The 25,962-nt window shown below is 53.3% G+C and overlaps 8 protein-coding genes across 8 annotated transcripts; 3 read left to right on the forward strand and 5 right to left on the reverse strand.

Annotated features, from left to right (window-relative positions):
* Window positions 1-634: 634 nt before the first annotated feature.
* CCOS01_02213 (ABC transporter) lies at window positions 635-4,134 on the reverse strand (the record flags this gene model as incomplete). Its single annotated transcript, XM_060450405.1, has 5 exons — window positions 635-900; window positions 950-1,266; window positions 1,325-3,489; window positions 3,539-3,993; window positions 4,128-4,134. 5 exons carry the CDS (start codon window positions 4,132-4,134, stop codon window positions 635-637), a joined length of 3,210 nt encoding a protein of 1,069 aa, XP_060319055.1.
* A 516-nt stretch (window positions 4,135-4,650) lies between these two features.
* CCOS01_02214 (uncharacterized protein) lies at window positions 4,651-5,100 on the reverse strand (the record flags this gene model as incomplete). Its single annotated transcript, XM_060450406.1, has 1 exon — window positions 4,651-5,100. A coding segment is annotated over one exon (450 nt), but the record flags the coding sequence as incomplete, so codon positions are not given.
* Window positions 5,101-8,709: 3,609 nt separating this feature from the next.
* On the forward strand, window positions 8,710-8,970 carry CCOS01_02215 (uncharacterized protein; the record flags this gene model as incomplete). The annotated part of the gene is made up of 1 exon (XM_060450407.1): window positions 8,710-8,970. The coding sequence occupies one exon, from the start codon at window positions 8,710-8,712 to the stop codon at window positions 8,968-8,970; it is 261 nt and encodes an 86-aa protein (XP_060319057.1).
* Window positions 8,971-9,605: 635 nt separating this feature from the next.
* Window positions 9,606-10,304, forward strand: CCOS01_02216 (uncharacterized protein; the record flags this gene model as incomplete). Its single annotated transcript, XM_060450408.1, has 1 exon — window positions 9,606-10,304. The coding sequence occupies one exon, from the start codon at window positions 9,606-9,608 to the stop codon at window positions 10,302-10,304; it is 699 nt and encodes a 232-aa protein (XP_060319058.1).
* An 8,068-nt stretch (window positions 10,305-18,372) lies between these two features.
* On the forward strand, window positions 18,373-18,991 carry CCOS01_02217 (uncharacterized protein; the record flags this gene model as incomplete). The annotated part of the gene is made up of 2 exons (XM_060450409.1): window positions 18,373-18,500; window positions 18,595-18,991. 2 exons carry the CDS (start codon window positions 18,373-18,375, stop codon window positions 18,989-18,991), a joined length of 525 nt encoding a protein of 174 aa, XP_060319059.1.
* An 809-nt stretch (window positions 18,992-19,800) lies between these two features.
* CCOS01_02218 (AAA family ATPase) lies at window positions 19,801-22,595 on the reverse strand (the record flags this gene model as incomplete). Its single annotated transcript, XM_060450410.1, has 6 exons — window positions 19,801-20,381; window positions 20,456-21,947; window positions 22,004-22,253; window positions 22,307-22,362; window positions 22,436-22,463; window positions 22,543-22,595. The coding sequence occupies 6 exons, from the start codon at window positions 22,593-22,595 to the stop codon at window positions 19,801-19,803; spliced, it is 2,460 nt and encodes an 819-aa protein (XP_060319060.1).
* A 69-nt stretch (window positions 22,596-22,664) lies between these two features.
* On the reverse strand, window positions 22,665-22,988 carry CCOS01_02219 (uncharacterized protein; the record flags this gene model as incomplete). Its single annotated transcript, XM_060450411.1, has 1 exon — window positions 22,665-22,988. One exon carries the CDS (start codon window positions 22,986-22,988, stop codon window positions 22,665-22,667), a length of 324 nt encoding a protein of 107 aa, XP_060319061.1.
* Window positions 22,989-23,832: 844 nt separating this feature from the next.
* Window positions 23,833-24,294, reverse strand: CCOS01_02220 (uncharacterized protein; the record flags this gene model as incomplete). The annotated part of the gene is made up of 2 exons (XM_060450412.1): window positions 23,833-24,163; window positions 24,236-24,294. 2 exons carry the CDS (start codon window positions 24,292-24,294, stop codon window positions 23,833-23,835), a joined length of 390 nt encoding a protein of 129 aa, XP_060319062.1.
* Window positions 24,295-25,962: the final 1,668 nt, after the last annotated feature.

The raw sequence follows: 25,962 nt of genomic DNA on the forward strand, positions 1-25,962 counted from the left end.
CCAACCCCTTTTGGCCACCCAACTTAACCTGGGACAAGAAAAAAAAAGGTAGGCCTCGTCGAATGTAAAGAATCTGGTATCTGCGATGCAATGTCGAACACGCTGCCCATGGTAGCAGGTGGCGATTTGTAGTCGAAAAACAAAATCTTATTGCTGGGAACCCATGATTAGTGTAGAAGCCGTCTCTCCTGTATAATGATGCTGATGATACCGAAAATGCCCTGTCCAATCCAGAGAGAAGAGACAAGTCGCTTGTCGCTGCTGTGAGGACACATGGTGTGTTGTCAACGCTGGATGGGTGTGTCGCAGCCGTGTGTCCGTAAAGAGCGTTTCTGGTAGCGAGAAATCGAGAAAAAGAACCCCCCACCCCCTGAAGAGTAACCGACCGAGCCTAACCGAGAGACCGTTTCTCAGGGTCAAAGTTTTTTGTTCTACTCGTGAAAGTCCTTTTTTGTGTTTTCGGGATCCTGATGATGAAGGGGTAAAGAAATGTGTGAACTCCAAACTCCGAGTCGCCGGTTTGATGCAATCTTAAGCCGTTAATCCGTTAAAACCTGAGTCATGAAAGGCCCAAGCCTTGTTGTGTTCGTGAAGGGAAATGTGCGGTACAGTTTGAAGGTCCGCAGATTAGGGATTAGTGAGAAATGGTGACGATGGGTGGTGTGTGTTGATGTGGCTGATGAGAAGTAGCTTTCGCCAGCAATGAAGCATAGGTAGCCAAATTCATGCCTTTGTCACACTTGTAGAGATTCTGGCTGGAAGAATCAGTGTCGTCGAGAATGGTGCGAGTCATCAGAATGATGTGAGTGATCAGAGTGATGCGATCGGTCAGAATGATGTGAGCGATCCGAATGGTGTGAGTGATCCGAGTGATCAGAGTGATCCGAATCGTGGTGAGCACTGTGTACAGACTCGACATCAGAGCTGTTAGAGCTGGACGAGTCCTCACCCGTAGTGCCGGCCTTGGAGTTGTTCCCTGAGCTGCCTGGAAGGATAGTCGAGGAGTCAAGGCTAGTGTATCCATCCGAATGTCCATCTGTCTGCTTCTTGAGGCCACCAATATTCGCCTTTCTAAGGAGCTTCTGTGCCTTCCTACTAGCAGCACGAGCTTTCTCAGCGGCACGTTCTGCCTGCACTTGTCGCTCCCACATCGAGGCGTAACGTCCGTTGGCGTTGACGAGTTCTTCGTGAGTGCCCTTCTCAGCGATGGTGCCGTTGTTGAGAACAATGATTTGATCAGCATGCGTAATGGTCGACAAGCGGTGTCTGCGAGCTATGTTAGAAAAAAACAAACCAACTGTGAGGCGGAAAAGGTGAAACTTACGCAATGACCAAAAGTGTCCTGCCCTGACCAAGGTGGCCAAGCCGATCTTGAATTTGTTGCTCTGTGTGGGCGTCGAGGGCTGACGTTGCTTCATCCAGCATGATGATCTTGGGGTTCTTGAGAATTGTCCGTGCTATTGCGACTCGCTGTCTCTCGCCACCACTGAGTTTAAGACCACGCTCTCCGACCTTTGTGTTGTACTTCTCTGGGAATGACATAATCCGGTCGTGGATGCTGGCAGCCCGGCATGCTTCAAACACCTCCTCATCAGTGGCCGACTGGTTAGCGTATCTGAGATTGTACATCAGGGTGTCGTTGAACATTGTGGTATCCTGGGGGACGACTCCGATGTAACGTCTGACCGAATCAATAGTAAGATTCTTGACGTCTTGACCGTCAATCTCGATGCTTCCAGAGGATGTGTTGTAGTACCGGAACATGAGGCGGAAAACCGTCGATTTTCCACCGCCAGATTCGCCGACAAACGCCGTGGTGGTGCCAGGCTTACACTCGAAGTCGAGATCCTTCAGGGCCTTATTCTTTGGATCGTAGTTGAACGCTACCTTGTTCCATCGGATGTTGCCGTTGCATTCAAGCAAGGGTTTGGCATCGCCGTCGTCAACCACGGTGGGCTTGACTTTGAATAGCTCCAGAAGACGCTCGCCCGAGATCATTGACTGTTGAATGGTCCTGTAGAAGGATCCGAATATGTTCAGAGGTGCCTGCAGCTGGTTGAGGAAGGTCATGAGGGTCAGGAATCTGCCGACATCCATTCCTCCATGGGTGACCTGGTAAGCTCCAAAGACCATGACCACAGTGAATCCAGCCATGAAAACAAAGGCTTGAATGACGTTCATCTTGTTGACGCCCCACGTTACCTGCTTTTCAGCGTCCTGGTATGCCTCGATAGCGTTGCGGTATCGTTGAAACTCCCACTGCTCGGCATTGAAATATTTGACCGTCTCGTAGCTGGTAATGGAATCGTTCTTGACGGCCTCTTCTTCTCTATCGGCGTTGGACATGAGCCTTCGCTGGTCTGCCCTAGTCTGTGCCATCCTAATAGTGAGGAACAGGTACCAGAAAGTTAGGCAGCTCACTATCGCGCCATAGGTCGCGTCAAAGTACCAGCAGAAGAACACAACGGCCAAGAGCAGATCGAGAATCATGGGTGCCACCGAGAACGTCACTTGCTCGAGAAAGGAGTTGATAGACGCGCCTTTGTTGAGTGCGGACAAAACCTCGCCGGTTCGCTTGCCGAGGTGGAAATCCAGGCTGAGAGAATGGACGTGCTCGAAGGCTGCTGTCGTCAAAGCCCTGTACGAGTTTTGTGAGATTGGTACCCATAAGATGGCTCGTGTCGCATCCAGAAGCATGCCTCCTCCTTGCAAAACCCGTAGGAAGATGAGCAGGCCCAACATATACCACGGAGCCTCTGCGAGGGTTAACTTCTTCGTGAGCCATCCAACAACAATTGGTACAGCTACGTTGATGGCACGCTGTGCCACCAAGAGGAGGACGCAGAGTGCATAGAGAAACTGCAGGTAAAGAGAGTTCTTGGGCCACTGGTAATCGAAGAACATCGTGTAGCTTCGCAGGTAACCCCACCATGTCGTTTGCGGCGCTTTGTCAGGTCGATAGAAGCCCGGCTCCTTATAGTCCTTGGTGATGTTACCACCTTCAGCCGCACCATTAGTGTTGCCGACAGTACTTCCATTCCTAGAGCTTCGTACTGATCGACCATTCAAATCTCGGCCGTTTTGGCTGCTGTATGACGTCCGATGACCGTTAAGCAAAGGCGTCGTTTCCTCGGCGCCTTGAGACGAGTTTTGCAGCTCAGTCTTGTCTGCCTCCTGTTTGGGCGTGTGGACCCAAGCAGCCCAGTAGATGCTGAGCATACACATTGTGAGTGCGATGCGGATGATGTAGAGAACGACGTCAGTCAAATCCCACTTAGATATATGCAGCGTTCTAGTCTCGAGTTGGGTTGTTTCGTCGCTTGCAAATCTCGGGTCCGCGGCCTTAAGCAAAGTGCATATGCAAATGACCAATTCGCCAATTAGAGAGAGAATCCAGGTGAGGAAGTGAGCTATCGTTGGACTTTCGTTCCATTCGAATAGTGTCGTGATGAGGTATAGGTAAAGGTTCGGCGATCCAATGAGGTACACCTGTTCCAAATTAGCCTGCGGGTTGGAGTATACATGGGGGATAACTTACAGTCATGGATTGGGACTCCTTATGTCCCTTGATGACGCCCTCGAGTTCTCCCATAACGTAGCTGAAGTGAGCGACGGCATTGGCGACGAACGTCAAAAATACGACGACGGAGATCCAGGTGAGCCATGATCGGGATGTTGGTGACAGTATCGGACCGTATTGTTTGCGTTTGGGTTCTTCTCCATCGCGGCGCTTCTTCTTCTTCGACACGGGTAGTCGCTTACCGCCTGGGCCCAAAGGTTCTTCGTCCACGTCGTCTTTCGGTGTCGTCAATATGCTGTGTGTCGCGGCAGAGATGACGAAGACCAGCAACAACAACAATGGGTAGTATAGTAATGTCGCCTGGAGCAGGAAACAGTAGAACGGGTCATCCTCTCGGCAGACCTCGTTCATTCTTGCCTCGTTTGCGGTCCGCATTGGCAGGGGCGGCTTCTCAACACCAACCATGGTGTGGACTATTCAGAGGAGGGAAAGTCAGATGTCAGGAATAATGATACAAGGGAAAGTAAACCCCCCCTGCGCGGGTGAGAAAGGGAGAAAGAGAAAGGAAAGAGCAAAGGAAAGAGAAAAGGAAACAATAGAAACTTACAATTCATGATCCGGGAAAAAGGGTTAATGATTTCATACCTTTGCCAGATATGCCACTTGCACGTCGTAGCTGGGACGCAGTCGGCGTCGTTCCCGTGGCAAGTTGGAGGCCCGGTACGGTGCGGTACCTCGATGTGTACGTCGCAAGGAAAGTGGGAGTCCACAAGAGAGATGCAGCCAGAGACACGAGATCTCGTTTCGGGACCAAGATGTTGGAGCGAGACACCAGTGACTGGAGACGCGAGTGGTCTGGCAGGCGATTACCCGCCCGTCTAAAAGGTTCTGGGTCTCGCTGGATGCAGGTGGCACCGGGGGGAGGTAGGGGTCTCGAGCGCTGAGACCGGGGGGTGTCGTGCAAAGCGTGCGTTCCCAAAGGCTCGTGGTGCCGGGGTTGCAGGTCGAACCCACAGGACCACAGGGCGGTACAGACGGGCCCTGTTGAGTTGGAGTCGTGGTGGGGTCGGCTGACTTGCTCAGTGGCGAAAAGCCACTCCGAAGTCCCTGGTAGCCGAGTCAAGGAAGAGTCAAGGACTTGTAGGATACTCGGCGGCCGAGGGCTGGTGGGGCGGGGGGTTTTCTGGCGAGTAGTGGGCTTGACTGCAAAGCAGAGGCAGGCTGTGCCACGATCTGAGAGGCAAGACAGGCGCGGCCCTGGGTGAGGTGAGGTAGTAGAAGCTGGATGACAGAGTGGATTTCGCCTTGGGTTCGCCGCCACAAGTGAGACCTTGGACGGAGGGAACCAAGGAAGTGAAGGCTTGTGACCTGGGTGGATATCCGTAAAAGTTGAAGAAAGAGAGGAATATCGAGAGGCCTCGGGTTCGGAGACGGAGCGTGACGTTGAGAAGGTATCCGTTAGGTACAAGTATTTGTGTTGACGAGACAGCGGACAAGCTATCTAGCTGCCGAGAGCCGGGGTTAGTACCAAGATTTACCCTCTTTGATTTTTCTTCCCCCTCTCTCTCTCTCTTCCGCCGGGTTGAAGAAGGTGTTGACGGAAGTTCTCAACCGGGTTTTCTAGTCGAGAAGAGGAGGGCAAGTAAAAATGCAAGTCCCGGGGAGGAGGTTGCGGGACTGGGAGGGCGTAAGGAAACAAGAAGGGCGTAAAAGAAATGGGATATGGAGAAGAAGAAATTGAAGAAATCGAGAGGAATTAGAAGACCAAAGCGAATGAAAACATGTGGTGGAAGGTTGGGATGGTGACGATGGCGAAAGAAGAAGGGTGGGAAGGGATTATGGCAGGAGACTGCCTGAAAGCAGGTACCAAGTACAGAGTACAGCGCCCACCTGCCACACATCGATTTCGAGGCAGGGACGAGTCGCCCAAAGTAGTAAGTGCGATCCAGGCCTAATGCCACATCCAGTTGTACCTTCCTAGCTGCAGTGAACGGAAGGTTGTACCTCCCACAGCAGACGTAGGTAGGTACCTGCCCACAGTACCTTAGGTAAGGTGAGGAGGGTGTGTACTCCGTAGCGCAGGATGAAGCCCAGCTGCCCAGTACGCCGAAAAGTACGGATACCCAAGCCTCAATCAAGGCCATGTAGGCTAGGAGGGAGGAAGTGAGGCAATAGAGCTGGGCCCGTACTCCGTAGTTTGTGTAAGGCAAGGCAATGGAAGGAGAAGAGAAGGTTGGTAAGGCGAGGTGGAATGGGGACACTCAAATTAAGGTAATGAATGGGACTTACAAGTTACCCCAAAAGGTACCTCGACATATCTGTAATATCGGATTGGCAGAGAGCGAGCGAGGTGTGCCGTGTTGGTGCTTGGTCTGCCAGGTTGTTGTCACAGGCTCAATTCCTCCGTTGGTAGGAGATGCGAAGCCTACGATGGCAGCAACCACCAGACAGAGCACAGAGGGTATCGCGCCTGTAGCGCAGTTGTGGTTGGCAGTAGTGGATCGACGGTGTGTCGGTGTGGTGCTTGTTAGCGACCAGCAGCGCAGCAGCGAGGCAATGGGTGGCTGGTGAGGTAGACTTGGACTATCGCTCGTCGGACTAAATGGTTCGTGAAAATGGATATCGATGTGAATGTACGGAGTATGTGTGAGAGAGAGAGGTGCTGGCACTGGCAACTGGCACCTCGGTGGGCAATGGGCAGTTGTAACTTGTGAGTGAGATGAAGTGGGCAGTGGCCGGATAGTTCAGGTGAGAAGGAGGCAGCGAGAGGAAACAAACGAGAGTCTGGAATCCACACACGGCGCGTCTATGTGGGGACCTGTCCCGGCTGGTTTGCGTGAGAAGTGGAGTACGAAGTAGTGGCCGGGGCTGATGCTGGTGTTCTGCCGGCGTTGTGGTTGTTGTCAATGGCGATGATGAGATCCAATGCTATGAAGACCGGGACGGCTGCCCTGTCGTATGGACCCAAGGTACCTTATGCACGTCGTGGAAAGGTAAGGTAAGGTAGGTCCCGGAGATGGAGTGAGTATCCCAATGGTGGGTGGACGAAGGAATGGATGATTGGACGGCTGGGTGTGAGATGCTCAAGGTATGGTAGGTAAGGTACGGGCACGTAGGCAGTACGTAGAGTAGACAGGTGGATGATACGGAATGCGAGGTGTAAGTCGATGTAAACGGAAGCCAGACAGCTGTGAGTTGCGAGGTGCAGCACCAACTGCAGCAGCTTCTGGGCCGGATGCCAACGAGGGCCTGGACTCGGTTGATGGATGGAAACAGGAAATCGCCAAGGGTCCTGTTGTGCGCCCTGGTAGTGCCGGGGCTACTCATGCATATGATATTGCTCGTAGGGGCTTTTTGGGGCCGTAGGGAGAGCACGGAACATGGAGAGATGGAGATGGAGCTTAAGATGGAGGGGACGCGAACGGGGGATGGAGATGAATTGGGCCCCCAAACAGGAACCGACGGCCAGGGGAAGGCAAGAAAAAGTAACACATCCGGATGCTACGCATGCAACGCGAAGAGAAGGTTAAATGTGGAGGGGGGGAAGGATGGGATTCTACGGATACATGCTCTAAAAAAAACAACCACGCGATACAGACTTGGACAGATTTGGTGGGAGAGAAAGCAGTATCCGGACAAATTATCCATCTGGAGACAAAAGACAACGACGCAGCCGAGGACCCAGTGACGATTCCAATATAAAAAGATTGGGGGGGTGTTCATTGAAGAATAAAGTGGAGGGATATCCGCAGTAACTTGTAACGATGGACGGATGATCAACGTCGGTCTGGATTCTCTTTTTCTTGTCTGCTCTACTGTATTTGTCTCTCGCCCGCCTTAGATACCTAGATCATAGAAGTACCTCATCAGGACAGACAGTCCAAGCAGAGTTGGATAAGGTAGGTAGGTAGTCAAGGTGCGACATGGCAATCCGACATGCTCGTGTTGAGAATACTCCATACACACTCTTGTATCATCAATTGTCAATGCAAATGACAGCAAGAGGCTGTGCCAACGTGCCGGAAAGCCGTCAGGTGCTTCCCAGAGTCTCGAGATCCCATGGTCTTTGACCGTCCTGTCAGTGGTGACCAACAGCCGTAGCCGTGTACGGTGGACCATAGTTCCAGTGACCCAGAATAGCGCATCTCATCTCCTTCTTACCTTTCTGTCACAGGCAAAGCGGAGCGGGGCGGGAGAACAGGTTGGGATGAGGGATCTGAGTCCCGAGACCACACACACCTTGGCTTAGCTCTTGCGATCAAGGGCGCTAGAGCCTTTCTTTGCAGACAACTCGACAAGTAGATAGAGCAGTTCGAGAGCACGGAGCGAACACCCGACCACCACTGCGATCATCAAGGAGGTGTTCCCGGGACGCCTCGAAGCGGAATGTTCTACGGTGTACACAGGACGGGTTTAAGACGGTGCGAGACAATGTTGCAGCTGACGGGGGGACGAGGGGGAGCTAGTTGGAACGACCGAGGTCATCCAGTCATCTGTTTTGTATGGGTAGTTCATCCTTGATCCAAGGTAGCTACCCGGCATTGCTTAGTACCGCTCTTCCCTAGGCTGGCGGTACATACAAAAGTAACAAAAGTTTATGAGAGATATCGGTAATAAGACACGAGGGGACGGGAAGCTTGGAAGGGAAAAAACGGAAACACGGGAACGGGAACGTCCAGAAGAATGACGGCACGCCGCACGGTAGTAAGAAAGAAAAAAAAAGTAAGACGAAGAAATACGTAACGATGGTGAGGGATGTTGAGAAACACAAAGTTACAAAGTCATCTTGACGGATGCCCCCCCCCCCCCCACCTGAGCTGAGAAGACCCGGGAGGAGGAGACTACGAGAGAGGAAGGGGGAGAATCGAATCAAAGATTGTAGCATCCAATGTCCCTCATCGACCCTTGTTGCTTGCAAGTTCTGAATAGAGGCAAGTGCGAATGTACCCAAAGGTTAGGTCCTGCCAGTCAGCTAGTGAGGGGTCCTGCAGTCTATGAAGCATCTTACCAATGGGTTATCAATAAAGTTCTTTTTTCTCTCTCTCTATGTTTTTATTCACTCAGTCATTGCTTCCATGTCGTAGGTTTTTTTTCTTTTTCTTTTTACCTCCTTCTCACTCGTGTTGTCCTTCCTTCGTCTTACCGACAAAATACTCTTGGCCCCCTCCATCTTGAAGATCCTGCTTCGAATGGGAATTGATCCAGAGTTCCGTTCATGGCACCAACGGAACGAGCTAAGTAATAAACTGGCCGTCATTGCATGGGACTTGCTGCATCTGCATTCGACTGCACGCGCTTGCTGCTGCTGCTGGAATTCCTGCCCAGTCCCGGCCTCGGGCCTCGTCGTGTTGTTTCCGGAGAGCTTCCGATGCGTTCCTGCCATGCCTGCCGTGGTGGTGCTGATTGGGCGTTTGGTCGTTTGGTGTAAGACTGTGAGTGAGGTGAGGTGAGGTGCGGTTGTCGCCGTCCGAGGTAAGAAGGTAGGGAGGTACTCAGTACTGAGTGAGGTACGAATACTTACCACTGCTGACGGAGTAATAGCTTACCTTACCTTCCTTACTTGCATTGCCAGCTTCCAAGTTGCAAGCCCTTTCCCTTCCAGACCCATCGCTGGTTCCATTTGGAAAGGGCCTCAGCTGCGGAATGGAAGGATAAACGGGAAGGGGAAACACCAAACCCTTGACCGATCCTTGCCTGCCTTGGACCTCCCCTCCTTCACGCCTCCTCGCCGTCTCCTTCTATTGACTTACGCAGTATCCGTATGCCTCGAATCCCTCTCTTTTGCTGACCGTTCTCGGATCGAGAACTCGGATCGAGCTGGAGTACCTACCTATTCAGTCCATCGCCAGTTCAGCATTTATTCTCTGGTTTCATTCACAACCGATTCCTACCTTACGATGATCATCCTTGAAAACAATTTAGCCGGGCCACTTTGACCCGTCCAGTCACCAGTGTGGTATGGCATGGCTGGGTCAAAGGCTGGCTTACGCCTCTGGCTAACCAACTGACGGACTGTCACTTCGCCTCAACTAACTCGCAGGCTAGCACACTTTCTCGACGCCAGGTCTACCTATCTCTCGATTCTATGAGTCCTCTGACTGCCATGTCAACATCCTCCCTTCTTTGTATCTATACGCAACACGCGTGGAATGTTTCTTGCTTCCTCGACCCCACTATGCTCGAATTGCCCGATGCCTCCGTTCGAGATGCCGAATCACTCACTGTGAATACGAAGGAAAACCAAACAAGGTTTTCGGGCTTGCGCACCCAAAACGCCAAGCAAGAACCTATTTCTCTAGATTCTAGACGTTGTACTGCCACGACAACGGGCAACGGGCATGTATGGTACAGGAGTAGTCCTCGGCCGAGATGCGCACCGACACCTAGACGCAAAAACAACCGCTTGTCAGCCACGACAACCTACAATATCAGCTTTCGCCTAGCCGACGCAGCCTTTCCGATCCGCCGCCGCCGCCGCTCTATGACTGGGTACAACCTCCTTCGTCGGGTTCTCTTTCTTTCTGCCCCGGCCTCGGTTTCCCAGCCCGTATCCGGTGTCAGCATCCGTCAAGGATGTTGCAAAAATGAAAGACCATCGAGCAATCATCAACCTTGTCACTCACGGCTTCCAGAACCCCTGGAACCGCCTGCACCGCTGCCGTCACTGCTTGCGATGCTGTCGCGGTTTGATATCAGCCCGCGCTTTTGGGTGGTCAGAATCCCAACCAAACGGCTTGCATCCAGGCCCTTCTCACCGCTTGAACTCCACCATCAGCTGCGTTAGCAGACGAGGGCACAGTGACGGCAGCCGCAGCGTGCATTTACGCATGCATAGACCGGACCAGCGAGTGAGCCTATGTGCCTACCCACCTGTGACCTAGACACATTCAGGAGCACAAGCAGGTCCAGGTCCGGCACCCACCATCTCAAAGACAGGCCGGACTACCCCTGCAACTCGGCGGCTTGGATCGTTCTCGGGGTGGTGAGTTGCTGTTGCTCTTTGGCTGAACCGTCCGACGCTTTGCGGCACTAGATGGTCTCTGGGATTGGTCGGGCGCCCAACAGCCTCTGGAACCTACCTACCAAAAGTATCCGCCCGTGGATAGGCGGATTTCGCGAGCACATCTCGCCCCCAACGAGAACCAATTCGAACCCTCCTATTAGTCGTAATCGCCATAGGATGGCCCAGAAGCTGCGGAGAAATGTCAAGGATTCCAAGACACAGGATCCCTTTTCGTCACTTTTTGTTCCTCCCGTTGCTTTACACGACCTGGACGCGGTCGATAAATCCGTCGGTCAACCGATGGCTCGATTCTCGTGTCACATACGGTAAGTTTTCGTGCTTAGCCGCCTGTTCAGTTGCGCTGAAGGCTTCCGATTCCATGGCTGCTAAGAGTGAGTGATCTACGCTGTTGCGTTTTGTCCGGTCGCTAGAGCCAGATCTGAGCGATCACACACGGTCAGCCTTTTGCAAGAGATGCGAAAACTAAAGCCTAGGGTTGTACACTAGAGGAGCATGAGTTGTGTTTCCGAACCCAAGTAAGCTTCTCAGCTCGTCCTGTTTACACGAGTGTAGACTTAACCACTGCAAGGAAGAGGTCAGTGACGGATCTGCAACGCCAGCCTCGAGTCACGTCGCCGCTGTAAGTTGCGGCTGTTGCAGACCGTTCGGGAGGGAAGTCGCCGAGGCTTTTAATAGCTGTTTCACCTAGACCGTCCGACACTTATAACAGTCCGATGTGTGTAGGACGCGCAATGAAATGTCGGATGAGACAAGCTGCGCCATTGCTCCAACAACCTTCCAACTATTCACGTTGACCTGGCGCGTCTCACACATCGCTTGCAATTACAAGAAAGCCCTCGATTGGGAACCGATGGAGCATTATCAGCTACCTCATGCAGATGGTCGGTGAGCGTGTGTGTGTGTGTGTGTGTGTGTGTGTGTGTGTGCCTCCCGAGCGGCCTACGGCCCGGTGTAGTCCCGTCAACAGCTGAAGGTCGCTGGCGGCCTGTGAAGATTTGGCCTTCCTTTCGCTTGCGGTTTCCTCTCACGATCTCCGTCTCACGCAAATGCTTCTCACGCGATACAAAATGATCGAGCGTTGGCCTTTGCTTAGGCTAAACAAAGCTTCTCGGTTTCGAGGTATAATTCACCTGCGCAGCCATCGTGGTTCAATACTGGACAGTAAACGTATCGCCTGCATCGAAATTCCCCGTTCGATTTACGTGTCTCAGCTGGGCAGTGAGCTGTTAGCCGCACTGCAGGCCGATGCATTTGCCCCTACCATAAAGACGAAGCCATCTCCGGCGGGCGTTGCCATCAAACATGCGGAGATCAGCCCGCCGTTGTCCGTCAACGTTGGAGGGCCGATTTGGGTACGGATGCAGCTGGTCCTCTCACCGGGTTGCTATGACCATGCTCAACCGCGAAACGGGAAGGCCGTCCGAATCACCGCCGGCATCTTCTGCAGGTGTCTAGACCACACTTTGACACCTCCGACAAGGGTGTCTACGGTAGATCCCCGAGAGTGATGACGGCCACCGACACATTCTCAGCTTCCAGCTTTCAATGTGTGTTTGTCCGTCCCACAGGGCTCCTCCACGTGGTCGAAGTTCCCGTCGCCGACAAGGCCTGGATTTCCTTCTACATTGCATATCGAGGACAGATGTGCCGCGCTGCAGGCTCATGACGTTGAAATGGAGCAAGTAATGATCTGGTGTCACAAGGCTGAGACGTCATTCATTCGACACAACATATGCACCCCGTATGCAAACTTACCTTGATTGGGGTTTGGGGGAACATGGCTCGTGGGGGATGGAAGGGGAATTCTCAGAAGTGGGACTGCACAGCACGCCAACAGTGCCCGTTGGTCCCCCACATCGTGACATTGACTTCTTGAGCCTCACTGGACGTCGTTGGCCATCAACGATTTGCAGCGATGAGGTCCTTGCCCAACCCGGGGCCGACCAAGAACACGCAGCCACAGTATTTACAAAGACTGAGAGCGTCGGTGACTCTGGTCAAGTTGACATATGTCTCCGTTACTTCCAGCTGCGTCGGTCACACTGCCAGACATCATACTACATGGTACGGGCTGCCTTTGTTACAACATGCTGGGTTTGATGCAGTAACCGAACAACATTGGTGAGATCGTCGCAGATCGGACAATCTTGCGGTCTAGACCTTTGCGATCGTCAGCAGGCCGTCCGTCCTACGTGCTAGTCAGCCACACACCGTGACACCCAGTGGCACGGGGCGACCCTCTTGGCTATCACTTGCTGCTGCTATCAAAGGCTGAGTTTCGATATATTGATGTCGGGCTTCTGGGAGGGCAAGGATTGACCACGATATTTTTTTCCCCCGCTAAGCTGGCCCGCAAAGGTTCAGAGTACCAGTTTCGTCTGTTTCAGCGGCTTGGAGTTTCCGTGTGCTGATTTACACTTTTCGTATCGAAACATCCCTTCAGTATTTGTGTTTTGTTGTCGTCACTGACTAAGTAGGGTCGTACCGATAATCGGGGGAGTGATAAACTCAAGTTTCTAGCGAGCCTGCCCCCCTGTTCTCCTACCGGCTGCCCTTCCGACCACAACCGACGACGAGATGGCAGTTTCACCTCCGGGAAGGTCGGCTTCAGGGTCCAATGTTCCAACCTCGATTATGGGTACCCGTTTCGAGATGGATGCGCGAGCATGGGATGAACTTGAATGGGGTGTTGAATACCAAAGACCACCAGTGGCTTTACTTTGAGGCATGAAAAGCACGAGTTGAGTCTGATGACGCTCTGACTCAGAGAAAAGCTGCGAGACCGTCTTGAATTTTTTTTTCCCCTTTTGCTTTTCTGCAACTAAACTCGCCTTCCACCGCCGTTGGTGGCTGCCGCTGCTGTGCGTCAATAGCCAAGGCGGGCGGGCGGATTGGGGTGTTGGGAAAGATGTCACAGCATTTGAGGTGACACGAATCGGTCGCAAAGTGATTTCCTCGGATAATACCCAGGCACCTAGGTTACTAGGTAGATACGTGCAGACGGTGCCCGCGTACCACGTTGTACGAGTTACCAAGCACCAGCTTTTTGTCAGGAAGAAGAAAGCTCTTGGTAGGGAGACAAAGGGCGGTGATGCCCAGCCGGCGGCACAATCTGAGACAATGTTCATGGATTTCTTTTCTTTCTTTCTTTCTTTTTTTTTTTTGCTTGCACCGTACTTTATCTTTCCTTACTCTAATGGCCCCAGTCCATATGTGAGATGTCCTGCATCGAGAGAGAAGGCGGTAGAGCGCCGGACCGAGGAAGCGATCTTGACAGCCAGCCACCCCTTTCCGCCAAGGTAGGAGAGCGGGAACGGATAGCTTCGATGTCACCTTCTCGTCACATGTTTTATTTTATTTTTCTTCTCTTTTCTGGAGCCAAGATACTGGTAGAAACAGGTAAGAATCTGAGAAAACTTATGAAGAGCAGGGTACAGTACCGGCGGTAAGGGGCCTTGCACGACACATCAGGCCTAGGTTCATATCAATTCTCCTGAGTTTCGATCTGATTCAGCAAGTTACAAAGTTACTGTACTCCGTAGCTACTTACACTACAATGCCCAGGGGGGTTGGTTGGTCGTTCAGAGTCGGAGCTTCTCCGCTTGTTCCAACTTCCATTACGCAGATCTTTTTGGGGGATGTAAGCCGAAGGAGCAAGGGTCTCAAAGTACCGTACTCCGTAGACCTAGGGGGGTGGCAGCGGCGGAGGGGAGGGTGCGAGAAAGAGCATATCGCAACGACTTGTCATCAGATTGGACTGACTTGCCATCTAGCCCGAGGCCCTCTTCCAAGTACCTCCCGACTCCCGTGTATTGCCAATGGCAGTATGGAGTATACAGCCCCGGTTACGAGTCTTCTGTTGACTGACTATTGATAGATCGTGGAGATCGTTCTCCAACGGTGGCTTGTCAGCATATATAATGCGCCAATGGACGCCGAGGAGCAGCTGCCTGCCGTTGGAGAGCGAGCGAGAGAGAGAGATACTTAGAGACTGAGAAATGTCTAGAAGAACCGCGGCTGTAACGATGAAGGTTCGAAGACACGCCCCCCGGCCGAGCTGAACCGGATGGGCAATGTAGCAGACCGCCATCCATTAGCTTGAAAAAACCCAACAAGTCAGGTCTTCGCAGTAAGGTGAGATTTTGAAAACGCTCTTTTCCGCGGACCAATAGGTTCTTCCGGAACTTCTAGAGGGGGTGAGGGGGGGCACGCGAGCAATGACCTCGAACGGCCGACCTGAGATGAGTGACGATTCAAGACAAACCGTTCATGGCTTCTTCGAATCTGCGCCAAGTCAAAGCTTGCAGCCCCCCGGAGGATGCATACCTAGATACATATAAACTCCATCACAAAACCATCAAATCGAGATGCTTGATAACATCCCAGGTCCCCCTCCCGACGCACGATATCACGAGGTAAACAACGTAGACGCGAGGCTCCCTGGTCACGTTCACACGGGAACACGTTCGATGGAGGGAAGCCCGCCGTCACACAGCAGAGCCAAGAGTTCCAAAAACACAACGTAAAACATCAAAGGCTTACACGCATACAGACGAGAAGGTCAGACCTACATCTTTCACGTCGAACGAGAACTTGCCTGCCGAAACGAGCCGTCATAGACGAGGACCCAAAAACCCACATTCACGGTTCCGGGACCTCGGTCGTATCTCACTCTCACACTCCCGCTAGACTGGTAGACGGGATTTCTCTCGCTGCTCTGTCCAACATCTCACGGGCCCACAGCCTGCTTCCAAAAAGTTCACTTGTAAGACGGCAATAAAGGTGCGGCCAAGCAAGACGTTGGACAAGTCAGGGGTCGCGATTGGATCTTTGGCTAGCAACACGAACAGCATCCAGTCGCGTCGCCGAAACACAAGAGACCCTGCAGCGTGCGGTGCTTATAGGCTCTGCCAGCTTTTTTTTTCTTCCTCAAGGTGGAAGAACGGCTGATTGGGATACCTATCGTGCCTAAGAAGCAAAGCATTGGACAAGAAATGGAGGTAAGGAAAGAAAGGTTGTAAGAACTAAAAGAAGGAGATACGTGTGATACGACGAAAACCAGAAACGGCATCCCGTGGAAATGGGTTGCAGACTGCAGTCCTTGGTAGCTTGTACATACATACGGGAGGCCCACTGGGAAGTTGGCTCCGCGGCAGCCCTCACATTTCGTTGTTACCCTCCTCCCTTCCCAAGAATCCCGCCTGCATTCGGCTAGCTGCGCCGAGATGGGGGAAAGTAGACTTTCAAAGTGGACTCTCGCGGCACGGTAACCTAGTACCGTGCCGGGGTTGTCGTTCGTGGGCTCGGCTCTTGGGGCTGGGGGGGTTTTATCAACCTGCATAGCGGGATAGTAGCGGTGAAGGGGGTCGGTGTACTACATGCCTGTCTGGGGTGGTTCAAGAAAACGGGTCCCAACTTGCTTCTCTTATCGTTAAATGGCCCTCCAAGTTGCGAGAAGGAAAAAAAAAAAGAATGAGGGCATTAGAAGGAAGAGAGAAAGCAATCCAACCCCCGGCCGGGAGGTGAGATATCTTGCCCCGGGAAACCTTCTCTACAAATGGAAGCATGGCAATGAATCGCTGCGCGCATCTATGATGCGACCAAAATACAATATAGATGGGACGCGACAGCGAGAACGCCATCCGGAGAAGTATTGGCTGAGAGTCCTGTGACTTATATCCAGGCATGTCTCGAAGGCTGTACTCCCGCGATCCGGCCGAATGGGAATACACCACATGGATGCCGCTTGAGATACTCGCCCACTTCCATCACGCCCTCGGTGTAGAGGTTGTCATGCAAGGTCGGGATGGTATAGGTTCTAGATAGGGCTTTGCTTCTTTGCGCAGGCGCCAGCGCCAACGACAGCGGGCCAGCGAACCCGAGAAATCGCAGTGCAACCGGAAGCAGGTTCGGGAATCCCCTTGCTTCTCGAATCGGTGAGCCGGGTCGAAGTCTTGACCGACAGTGTGGACTTCCACATGGGGAGTCTCCGACGCAGCGAGCGGACGCAACTTTACGACTCGCCTTGCAGTAACGTCGTCCAGCCTCCGGAAACCATACCCGGGAGACAAGAAGAAAGAAAAACGACGTCCCGCAGAGATGCAAGTCCCAGACCCCCGGTCCCCGGCAAGCGTTTTGGTTCGCGTAGGCGGTCCAACGTGACCGTTGGTGATCTGCTCGCCTCGCATGGCTCGGTGATACAGCGCCTGGCTCGGCTACGCACACTAAGCAGTCGTGAAAGGAGCATCTTCTCATCGTCCAATACGCAAAGAACGTCTTCTCGTCTTCTCTGCGGGCCAAGGCCTAGATTAAGGGGGGCGGAAGAGACGGGGGCCCTGCCACACTTTCTCGGGAAGCGATTATCGCTGCGGGAAGGCCCGGTTCGTGAGAGTAGTATGTCGATGCGTATGTAGTGGATGCCAGGCCGTAGGTTTGGACCTAGTTCCATGCGCGGTGCGGTCATACTTTTCGGGGACGGGCCGGAGGAAGTCGGCCGTCAGTGTGGTCCTCATGGGGAGACTGTGACATCGCCGCCCGCCCGCCCCGCCGCGGCGAGGGCGGGGCGAGCTCGCCTTTGAACTTCCTAGCAGCTACCAGACTTTCTGGACGCATGTTGGAGACGGTGTACAAGCGAGATACTTCCCGTGCGCCTGCCATTGGTATTACTGGGGGTTAGATCCTCTCGAAAGTGTATGCAGTGCGCGGAAAGACAAAGTCTATGTGACTTGTTGGAAGATCAAGCAAGGACCTTCACCGACAAGCGGTCGAGATATGAGCTGTCATCGGGCTCTTGGCCACCAACTTCGATGGCGGTACCATGGCTCGGTGTTCGGAAAAAGCTGTTAAAAGGGAGTGTGAAATGAGTGAAAATGCGCGGAAAAAGACTGTAGTTGTCAGGCAAATTGGCTTGACAGTTTGAGACGAAGTGTGAGTTTGATGAGAGTTGAAATTCTTTATGGTGCTCCGTTTACGACATTGGTTATCCCCATTCCACGTTGCTGTGTTGCCTTATAAGTCGTCTGGCGTATCATCCATCTCACACGAGACTACCGGAAGAGGAGTGGATCTCGATGGTTCGGATAAATGCGAGTTGAAGTTTGATGGTCGTTCAATCATGACTATGAAAGTAAAGTACAGATAGTCTGGCGGATAAAATGGAAGCTTGGGGAAGACGGGTCCCTCATTTTCTGACAGAAGGAAAGTGGGGTCGGCAGCTTTTGGTGTGGAGGGGCGCTCCTGCTCCATGGGAAACTGAGGTGGAGTGGCCCTCCAGCGGCAGGTGGCAGTCTCCTCCAGGTTTTAGGCGGCTCGTCGTCGCAAAATCCAGGCCGGCCCCACGTGCCCGCCGCCTGCCAAAACCAGAAAACCCCTGCATGATTTCAGCCTTGCGCACCAGTGAGCACCGCCAGCTGCTGAGAACCTGAAGCTTCCCCGGAGGCGGCTCCAAAAAAAAGTCAGCCTTGCCACCAAAGATCACCACTTTCTGCGACCGCGAATGCTCAATTAACCACAGACACTGCGCTTTTTGACATCGATACCCAAGAATTTGCTTACACGTCTTCTAATCAGTATGTCTCTGGATGCTAAGCAGATATTGTACCTGCTAACAACGGATTCCAGGCTCCCACTCCACCGCGTGCGCGACACCTGCCTTACGTAGCAGCTCCATCATCAATCGACCACGGTAAACAATACAGCCCTGCGCTGCCAGAATTACCACCAGCGACACTACTTCATATCACAAATCCCTTACGGATACCAATACGAAGCCTCTCCAGGCGCATTTTTACCTCGAAACCCTACACATACACCTAGCAGATCAGCAAAGATGAGCCAGACACCGTCAACCCCAGTGAAGGTGCCACCTTCGGCCGCAAACCACTCAGCAGCCACTCTAGACCCAGAGCTGAGATCACAAATTAACACATTACTGCTTAAGGACGGTCATGTCACAAAGTAAGCCCTCCCTCATCCTCCATCGAACCCCACATGGCGCTGGTTGGGAAGAGAACATCGCGAAAGCTAACCATCTCTAACCTCTCCTTTCCAGAATCCAGGAACAGCTCCTCCATTCCCTCCACGCAAACCAAGCAAACTGGCCCACGCTGATCCAGAACCACGCCCTCAACCTCCTCCGCACAGGCGAAGTCTCAACCTTCCCAGACCTCCTCCGCCGCGTCCTCGACGACGTCCGCCAGGACACCCTCGACCCCTCAGCCCCCTCCAACGCATCCCCCTCAACAGCAAAAACAAACGGCGCAGCATCGGAGAAGGATAAGGACAAGGACAAGAAGACCAACGGCACCGCCTCCTCTACGCCGGCACCCGGTGGCGCAGACTCGAGTGCCCAGCCGAACCTGGCCATCCCTTCCGCTGTTATTGACGAGGCCATCAAAGTCACACAAGAAAGCCTGGAGGCTGTCTGCGAGATTGACAGTACCAGCTGAAGATGAGGTGTGAGCTTGGGAGATGGAGCTGCGCAGAGATGACGGTGTTACCACGGCAATGACGACGGATTGGGAAGAAGGCTATAGCAGCAGGCCTTTGGGAGAAGATGGTCACGAAAGGTGGCCAATGATGAGCACTGCCTGAGGTTGGGAGGCGACGCCTCTGTGATGTTCACAAGATGGTTCACTCAGCTTTGAGATGCTTATGGAGCATCTCTTTGCTGGCTGGTTTGAGCAAAGTGCTATTGTCGATGATAAAAGCTATTGATGTCAGATAAAGACGATGCCGAGACGGGCATCGTGTGTACACATAAATCAGATTCTTGGGATAGTTCGTTCCGCAGAAGGGACGAGCACACGAGATTCAACTTCTTTACGTAGCCGACTATGATTAAGGGGGCAAAAATGAATAGGTTGACCAATATGCTTCATCCTCAGCATCTCTGTACCATTCAACCCCATTCTGTCACGAGTGATTCCCCGTGCGCATCCTACCATTCTTGCAGACTTGGAGCTCCACCTCGCAATAACAACGACTAAGTGAATTAAGCCAAATAGTCTTGTGAAGACATGGTCTCACGCAATATCACACATCGATCTGGGAATTAGGCTTGATATGGTCAACTTATCATGGAAACTACCTGTCTACCAACTCCGTCCGCCCCCAGATTTCCGTCGATAGGCTCGAATTTCTGTGACTCGGCCCATCATCTGTACGCGTGACGACGCAGATGCATCGGAGAGCAAGGAAAAACTAGAATACAACGAGGGCGTGCTTGCATTAAGTGGCACTCTAACCCACCCATCCCTTAGTCGTAAAGATCATCATCGTTGCCTGCGTCGCCGAAGCTGTTGGCAGCCTCATTTGCGGCACCCTCGCCTTCGGGGAACTTGAAGTACGCGCCAGGACCAGCGTTCTTCATTTGCTGGGCAAAGGCCTCGTACCGGCGAATCTCCACGTCGCTGACGGAACGGCGAGCCATTTGCATGGCCTCTTCGAAATGGCGCTTGGTAAGCTCAGGGACGGGGTCCTCTTCATCCTCATCCATCGCCTCCTCGCCCGCGGCCTCACGAGCCTTGGTCTTCTGGATATCGGCGGTGATGGCCTCCTTGATGGCAAGCTTGACGGCACGCTGAGTGATGAAGCCAAGATCGGCACCGGAGAAGCCGTGGGTCTTGGAGGCGATGAAGTCGATGTCGACATCACCAGCAACAGGGGTCTTGCGGAGCTGAGCCTTGAGAATACCAGCACGGGCGGGCTGGTCGGGCAAAGGCACGTAGATGAGAGAGTCCAGACGTCCAGGACGGCACAGAGCAGGGTCAAGCTGCTCAGGTCTGTTGGTCGCGCCAATGACGAAGACGTTCTTCTTCGAGGTCATACCATCCATCTCTGCGACGGAATTAGCTCATGTTCGTCTCATTCTAGTCTTGAATGCGGGAAAGACTAGAATGCGGGAAACTTACCAGTGAGAAGCTGGTTGACAACACGGTCAGAAGCACCACCAGCATCGCCCATTGATCCACCACGAGCCTTGGCAATGGAGTCCAACTCATCGAGGAACACAATACAAGGGGCAGCGGCGCGAGCCTTGTCGAAGATGTCACGGATGTTGCTCTCAGACTCACCGAACCACATGCTGAGAAGTTCGGGGCCCTTGACGGAGATGAAGTTGGCAGCGCACTCGTTGGCGACGGCCTTGGCCAACATCGTCTTACCGGTACCGGGGGGTCCGTAGAATAGGACACCTCTCGACGGGGAAAGACCGAACTTGAGGAACTTCTCGGGGTGGTCGACGGGGTACTGAACGGACTCCTGCAGCTCGGCCTTGACGGTCTCGAGACCACCAATATCCTCCCAGCGAACGTTGGGCACCTCGACAACGGCGACCTCGCGAAGGGCGGAGGGGTTGGAGACACCGAGAGCGAAGCGGAAGTTCTCCATGGTAACACCAAGGGAGTCGAGGACCTCAGCGTCAATGGTATCCTCGTCGAGATCGATAAGGTCCATCTTCTCACGAATCTGCTGCATGGCGGCCTCGGAGCAGAGGGCAGCGATATCGGAACCGACGTAACCGTGGGTCTCAGAAGCGATCTGCTCCAGGTCGACATCATCACCAAGCTTCATGTTCTTGGTGTGAATCTGGAGAACCTCGAGACGTCCGGTGGGGTCGGGGATACCAATGTCGACCTCACGGTCGAAACGACCGAAACGACGAAGGGCAGGGTCGATGGAGTTGGGTCTGTTGGTGGCAGCCATGACGACGACGTTTGAGCGAGCCTTCATGCCGTCCATGAGGGTGAGAAGCTGAGAGACGACACGGCGCTCGACCTCACCGTTGGTCTTGTCACGCTTGGGCGCAATAGAGTCGATCTCGTCGATGAAGATGATGGCGGGGGAGTTCTTCTCGGCCTCCTCAAAGGCCTTGCGCAGGTTCGACTCTGATTCACCAGCCATCTTTGACATGATCTCAGGACCGTTGATGAGGAAGAAGAAAGCACCAGTCTCGTTGGCGACAGCTCTTGCCATCAACGTCTTACCGGTACCGGGGGGACCGTAAAGAAGAACACCACGGGGAGGCTTGATACCAATCGACTTGAAGAGCTGAGGATGACGGAGAGGAAGCTCGACCATCTCGCGGATCTGGGCCATCTGCTTTCTGCAGCCACCAATGTCGTCGTAACCGACCTCGTTGAGGTTGCCCTCCTCTTCGTCACGCTGGATAGGCTCGCCCTCGCAGTGGATGACAGTATCTTGTGCGACAATGCCGTATTCGGGGGGGTCGACCTCGACAACCTTGAACTCTACTTGTCTCATACCACCGCGCACGATGAAGAGGTCGCCCTGGCGGACAGGTCTGTAGGCCTCACGGAAGTAGGGAGCGAGGAAAACGTCGAAGAGGGAGCCGGTGATACCCTCAACGGTATCGGCGATGGGAAGAACAGCAATGCGCTTGGCCTGTGATGGGGGTCAGTAACTTGTCCTCAGAGAAGCCGTGTCCTGTTGGCACATACGTATTTGATATCCGGGCAGGGGTGGATGGTGATCATGTCACCGTGCTTCACCCGCAGGTTGTGGCGAACGACTCTGTTGATGCGAGCGCTGCCATCGTCCAGCTCATCGTCGGCGAGGACGATCAGGACGGTGTCCTTTCTCTTCTTGCCACGTACGAGCACGGTGTCACCACGGAAAAGCTGAAGAGCCTCCATGGTGTTCTCGGAGAGGGCAATGATGGAGTTGTCATCGTTGACGGCATCGGTAACCCTGCGTCAGTTAGCGTCATGAAGCTTGCCCCACGCTTTCCAAAGCTCACGTACATCAGCTGGTTGGGCTTCTTCTTCTTCTTGAGGATAGCGGTCGCGGTGTCATCTTGCTGTTTGCTCAGTCAGTATCAAAATAATTATCACGATATCCGGTTGCGTCGATCGAGACTCGGGGAAACAAACATCCTTGACCTCAGCACCCGAGGCATCCCTGGTAGTAGGTATCGTCAGCATAGTTCCTTCCTTTTGCGAGCCACATTATGGAGTAGGAACGATAGATGTCTACTCACATAAGGTTGACCTTCTTCTTGTGCTCGGCAGGCTGTTCCGACGGAGGCGCCATCTTGATCGACTGTTTCTGATGATTCGGGAATCCGTATGCAGTCGTAGTGTGAAGGTGAAGGCGGGATCCTCAGCTGGGTGGGGTAGCTGTCAATGGTAGAAATTCCTCTTCGGCAGGAAAGCAGAAAGGAAAGACGATTTGTGTTGGATTTATATCCCTTCCTACGGTGTGAAGGAGAGAATTCGTGGTTGGGGCGGAGATAGGGTGGGAGGTTTGCAGATGGGAAGCTTTGTTTCGGAGACAGGCAGGTGCAGCAATGGAGGTAGTAAAGGCCAGCCAGCAAGAGCAGGAAGGTGTGAGGTGGTGACGGGAGGCGGCGGCAATCCCTGGGTCTGGTCCCCAGACAACCAATGAAATCATAGAGTGGGGCGGATTAAGTGCACTCCGGTGCATTCGGTAGCTTAAGTAAGGCACCGCTCCAGGGGTCGAATCTGGCCCAAGCTCTGCGATTCAGGTGGTGACGGTGTCGTCAGGGCAGTGGAAAGTGTTGGAAGCTTCCACTCTTGCTGACCTTGAGGGTCCGACGGTCTCCAGACAGGTAGGCAGGCAGCCTTTGGGCCACGCACTCTCTCAGCGACTCGGTGTCGCACGCACGGCCTCCACCTAATCCACTATGCTATTGGAATCCACCAGTAAATCCGTACTAAGTCTTATCGCCTTTCTGCATTAGTGAGCTTTTATCGATATGGCAATTGCACACCTTGGAGTTCACCGAGATCACATCACATCACCATAATATGGATCTTGTCATTAACTGCCTTGTCGCCTCAGACTTGCTTGAGATGGACTTTGCGGTCCTGGCAGAAGGATACGTAAGGATGTGCCTACCTTATTTTCCTTACCAAAAATTCTCGCGTGGCGGGCAGAGACAGACGGAAGGAGCGAGCGACTTCTTTGTTATTTCTGCTACAAATCGTCCAAAGGAGCGGCGAACCCGGACCACCAGCTGAGCTTCTGTGAATCCAAAACGTTTGTTCATTTCCTCCGAAATTCGCCATCCGGGCAGCCCCATACCCAAGACTCAAGAGTAAGACTGGGCGCTCGATGCATCCGGAGGCAAACGAATGACGGCTGGCTGGAATGCCAGCCCACTGCAAACAAACGAAGACACCTTTCCCCCCCTCCATCATCCACTTCTCCGATTCTGCTTCTCTACAGGCATCCCTGAAGAACGAGTCATCCGGCGACGGCCTCCCGCGCCATCATCCACTCCCCAAATCCGCACACCCATCCCCAATCAAACGGCAAAGGTGCGATTATTCATCGCCTCCTGCTGGGAAAGCGGCCACGTCGCCACCTTCTGCCGCCATCCAAGGTATCTGGCGCCGCCGACCGCCGCATGGTCAAACATTGGTACCGCGTCGGCGTGCCGCATAGTCGGGAGCAGGTTGATGTGGTGCTCCAACAGCCCGAGCCCGAGGATGCCGACTCCGGAGCGCGGGCTGCCGACGGCGATCCTCGCGGAACGGTCTTGCGTCTGCAGGAACGCCTCGGTCAACCAAGAGAGCGCAGGGTAATTGTTCATACGGCGCCCGATGCTATGGTCGTGGCTTGAGAGGTCGGTCCGCCTACGCACATTGATTAGTTCTATGTACACTTTCACAGCTTCCCACTTCAAAACCTGGAGCGGACTTGCTTACCCCTCGGGCGGACTCCCGGCAACGGAGCCAGTCTCCACCATAACGGACCTGAAGCTCATCTGAAGTGGGGTTTCGGCGGTCTCGTGATGTAACGGGACGGACCGAGCTGTCTATAAAGCCGAGGAAATTTGGCTTTTGGTCGTTCGTCTGGATTTGTCTTTGATCTGAATTTGGAGTATGTCGATCTGTTGAAGGTCGCAACTCTTTTGTTGTCTGTGTCGGCCCAATGGTGAGGAACCAATACCACATCCCACGCTGGAACCTTTCCAGCAAAGTCGCAGGCCAACAAAGTGTTCTTATATCGGTACTGTACGACTGTCCATCCGCCCTACGGAATCTAGATGATCGATCACAGCTCGGCGTCCTCCCGCTCTCGTTGGCCTCCCATTTCTTCATTGCCAGGGGTTATAGTGAGGCAGGCTGCCGCTGCAAGATGGTCTGCAGCCCCTCTAGGCTACCTTACCTTGCTTGCAGATTTGGGGGCCATATGGCTGTATAAGCCCCCCCCCCCCCCCGTGTCACAATCCCATCACACGACACCGCATCGCTAGCCTGACGCTTCCAAACACGCTTGTCCACCATGCCTCTTTGTTCTCATACTCTCTTTTTCGACAGACTCCTTTCCATTCCTGCACAACCGTCACTAGTACTCCATAGACGTCGCATCGATGAAATAGTCGCTGTCAACTACATCGAGTTCCCAAGAAGTAGGGAACCAAAACATGATGCAATGGAACCGCATGAGCCTCCAAGCTCGATAATTGCGACCCGATCTGGTCAGGGTAACAGCACAATGACGAGACAGGCATATCCCACTAGGAGGCTGGCGGTTCCTCAGCCTCAGCCATGGCGTGACTTCCTCCCCTCCCCTCCCCTCTCCGCCGCAAGACAGAGTTGGGAACATTCTGTCGTGATGGCGCATAGCTGCTAGTGCGTTAAACAACTTGAAATTGGCTGCCTGTAGCAAACATCGTCTTTACACAGCCCCTTCTGGTCCGTCTTCTGGAAGACCCAAAAATCCCCTACGGTCTTCCCAAGCCCAATCTGACCCCGCCGTAACCTCCAAGTCCACCTGGGTAGCAACACACGACCTCTTGGCCCGTGGTTCCCGCTCCCAAATCTCGAGGCATATCTACAGCCCCTAATTCTGACGCTGTCGTGCAACTACATGCTGTTCTTTTGATGGACAGCCTTACAGCAAAACCTCGTATTCGAGCGCCATGCCCACGATTTCAATCGTGGTACCTAGGAAGGGCTGAGACTGTTGAGGTCTCCCAGGATGCCCCATACGTGTACTCCATCGCTCATGAGGTCACCCATCAAGCCCAGAGTCAACGTTTCTACAAATCATATCCCTAAATCATATTCAAGACCATAATTATGACCAGTCTCTCATCGCAGCCTCATTGTCTTTCAAGTTGCACTTCTTCTTCTTCTCCCCGTCCCCCCACATCCACATTTTGGTTGCTGTCCCGTCCGTCAGCACTAATACCACATCTATTGATGCAAGCGCTGCACCTCCCGGCCCCCAACGCAACCTTCACCTGCCACCCCGATCTTTTGTCTTGCCCCGAGTATCCACACGGGGATCCGGCCGGTTGCCTCTTCCCACGTCCAGCGATTGCAGGGCTCATGATGAGACCTACATGGATCTACCACACATTTGGTCTTGGTTTGCGCTTTTGATGCTTCGCAGCTTACAAGACAACACTGAGAGCGAAATAGCA

Source organism: Colletotrichum costaricense, assembly GCF_030867565.1.
Source record: "Colletotrichum costaricense strain IMI 309622 chromosome Unknown Scaffold_2.1, whole genome shotgun sequence".
Taxonomy (NCBI): Eukaryota; Fungi; Ascomycota; class Sordariomycetes; order Glomerellales; family Glomerellaceae; genus Colletotrichum; species Colletotrichum costaricense.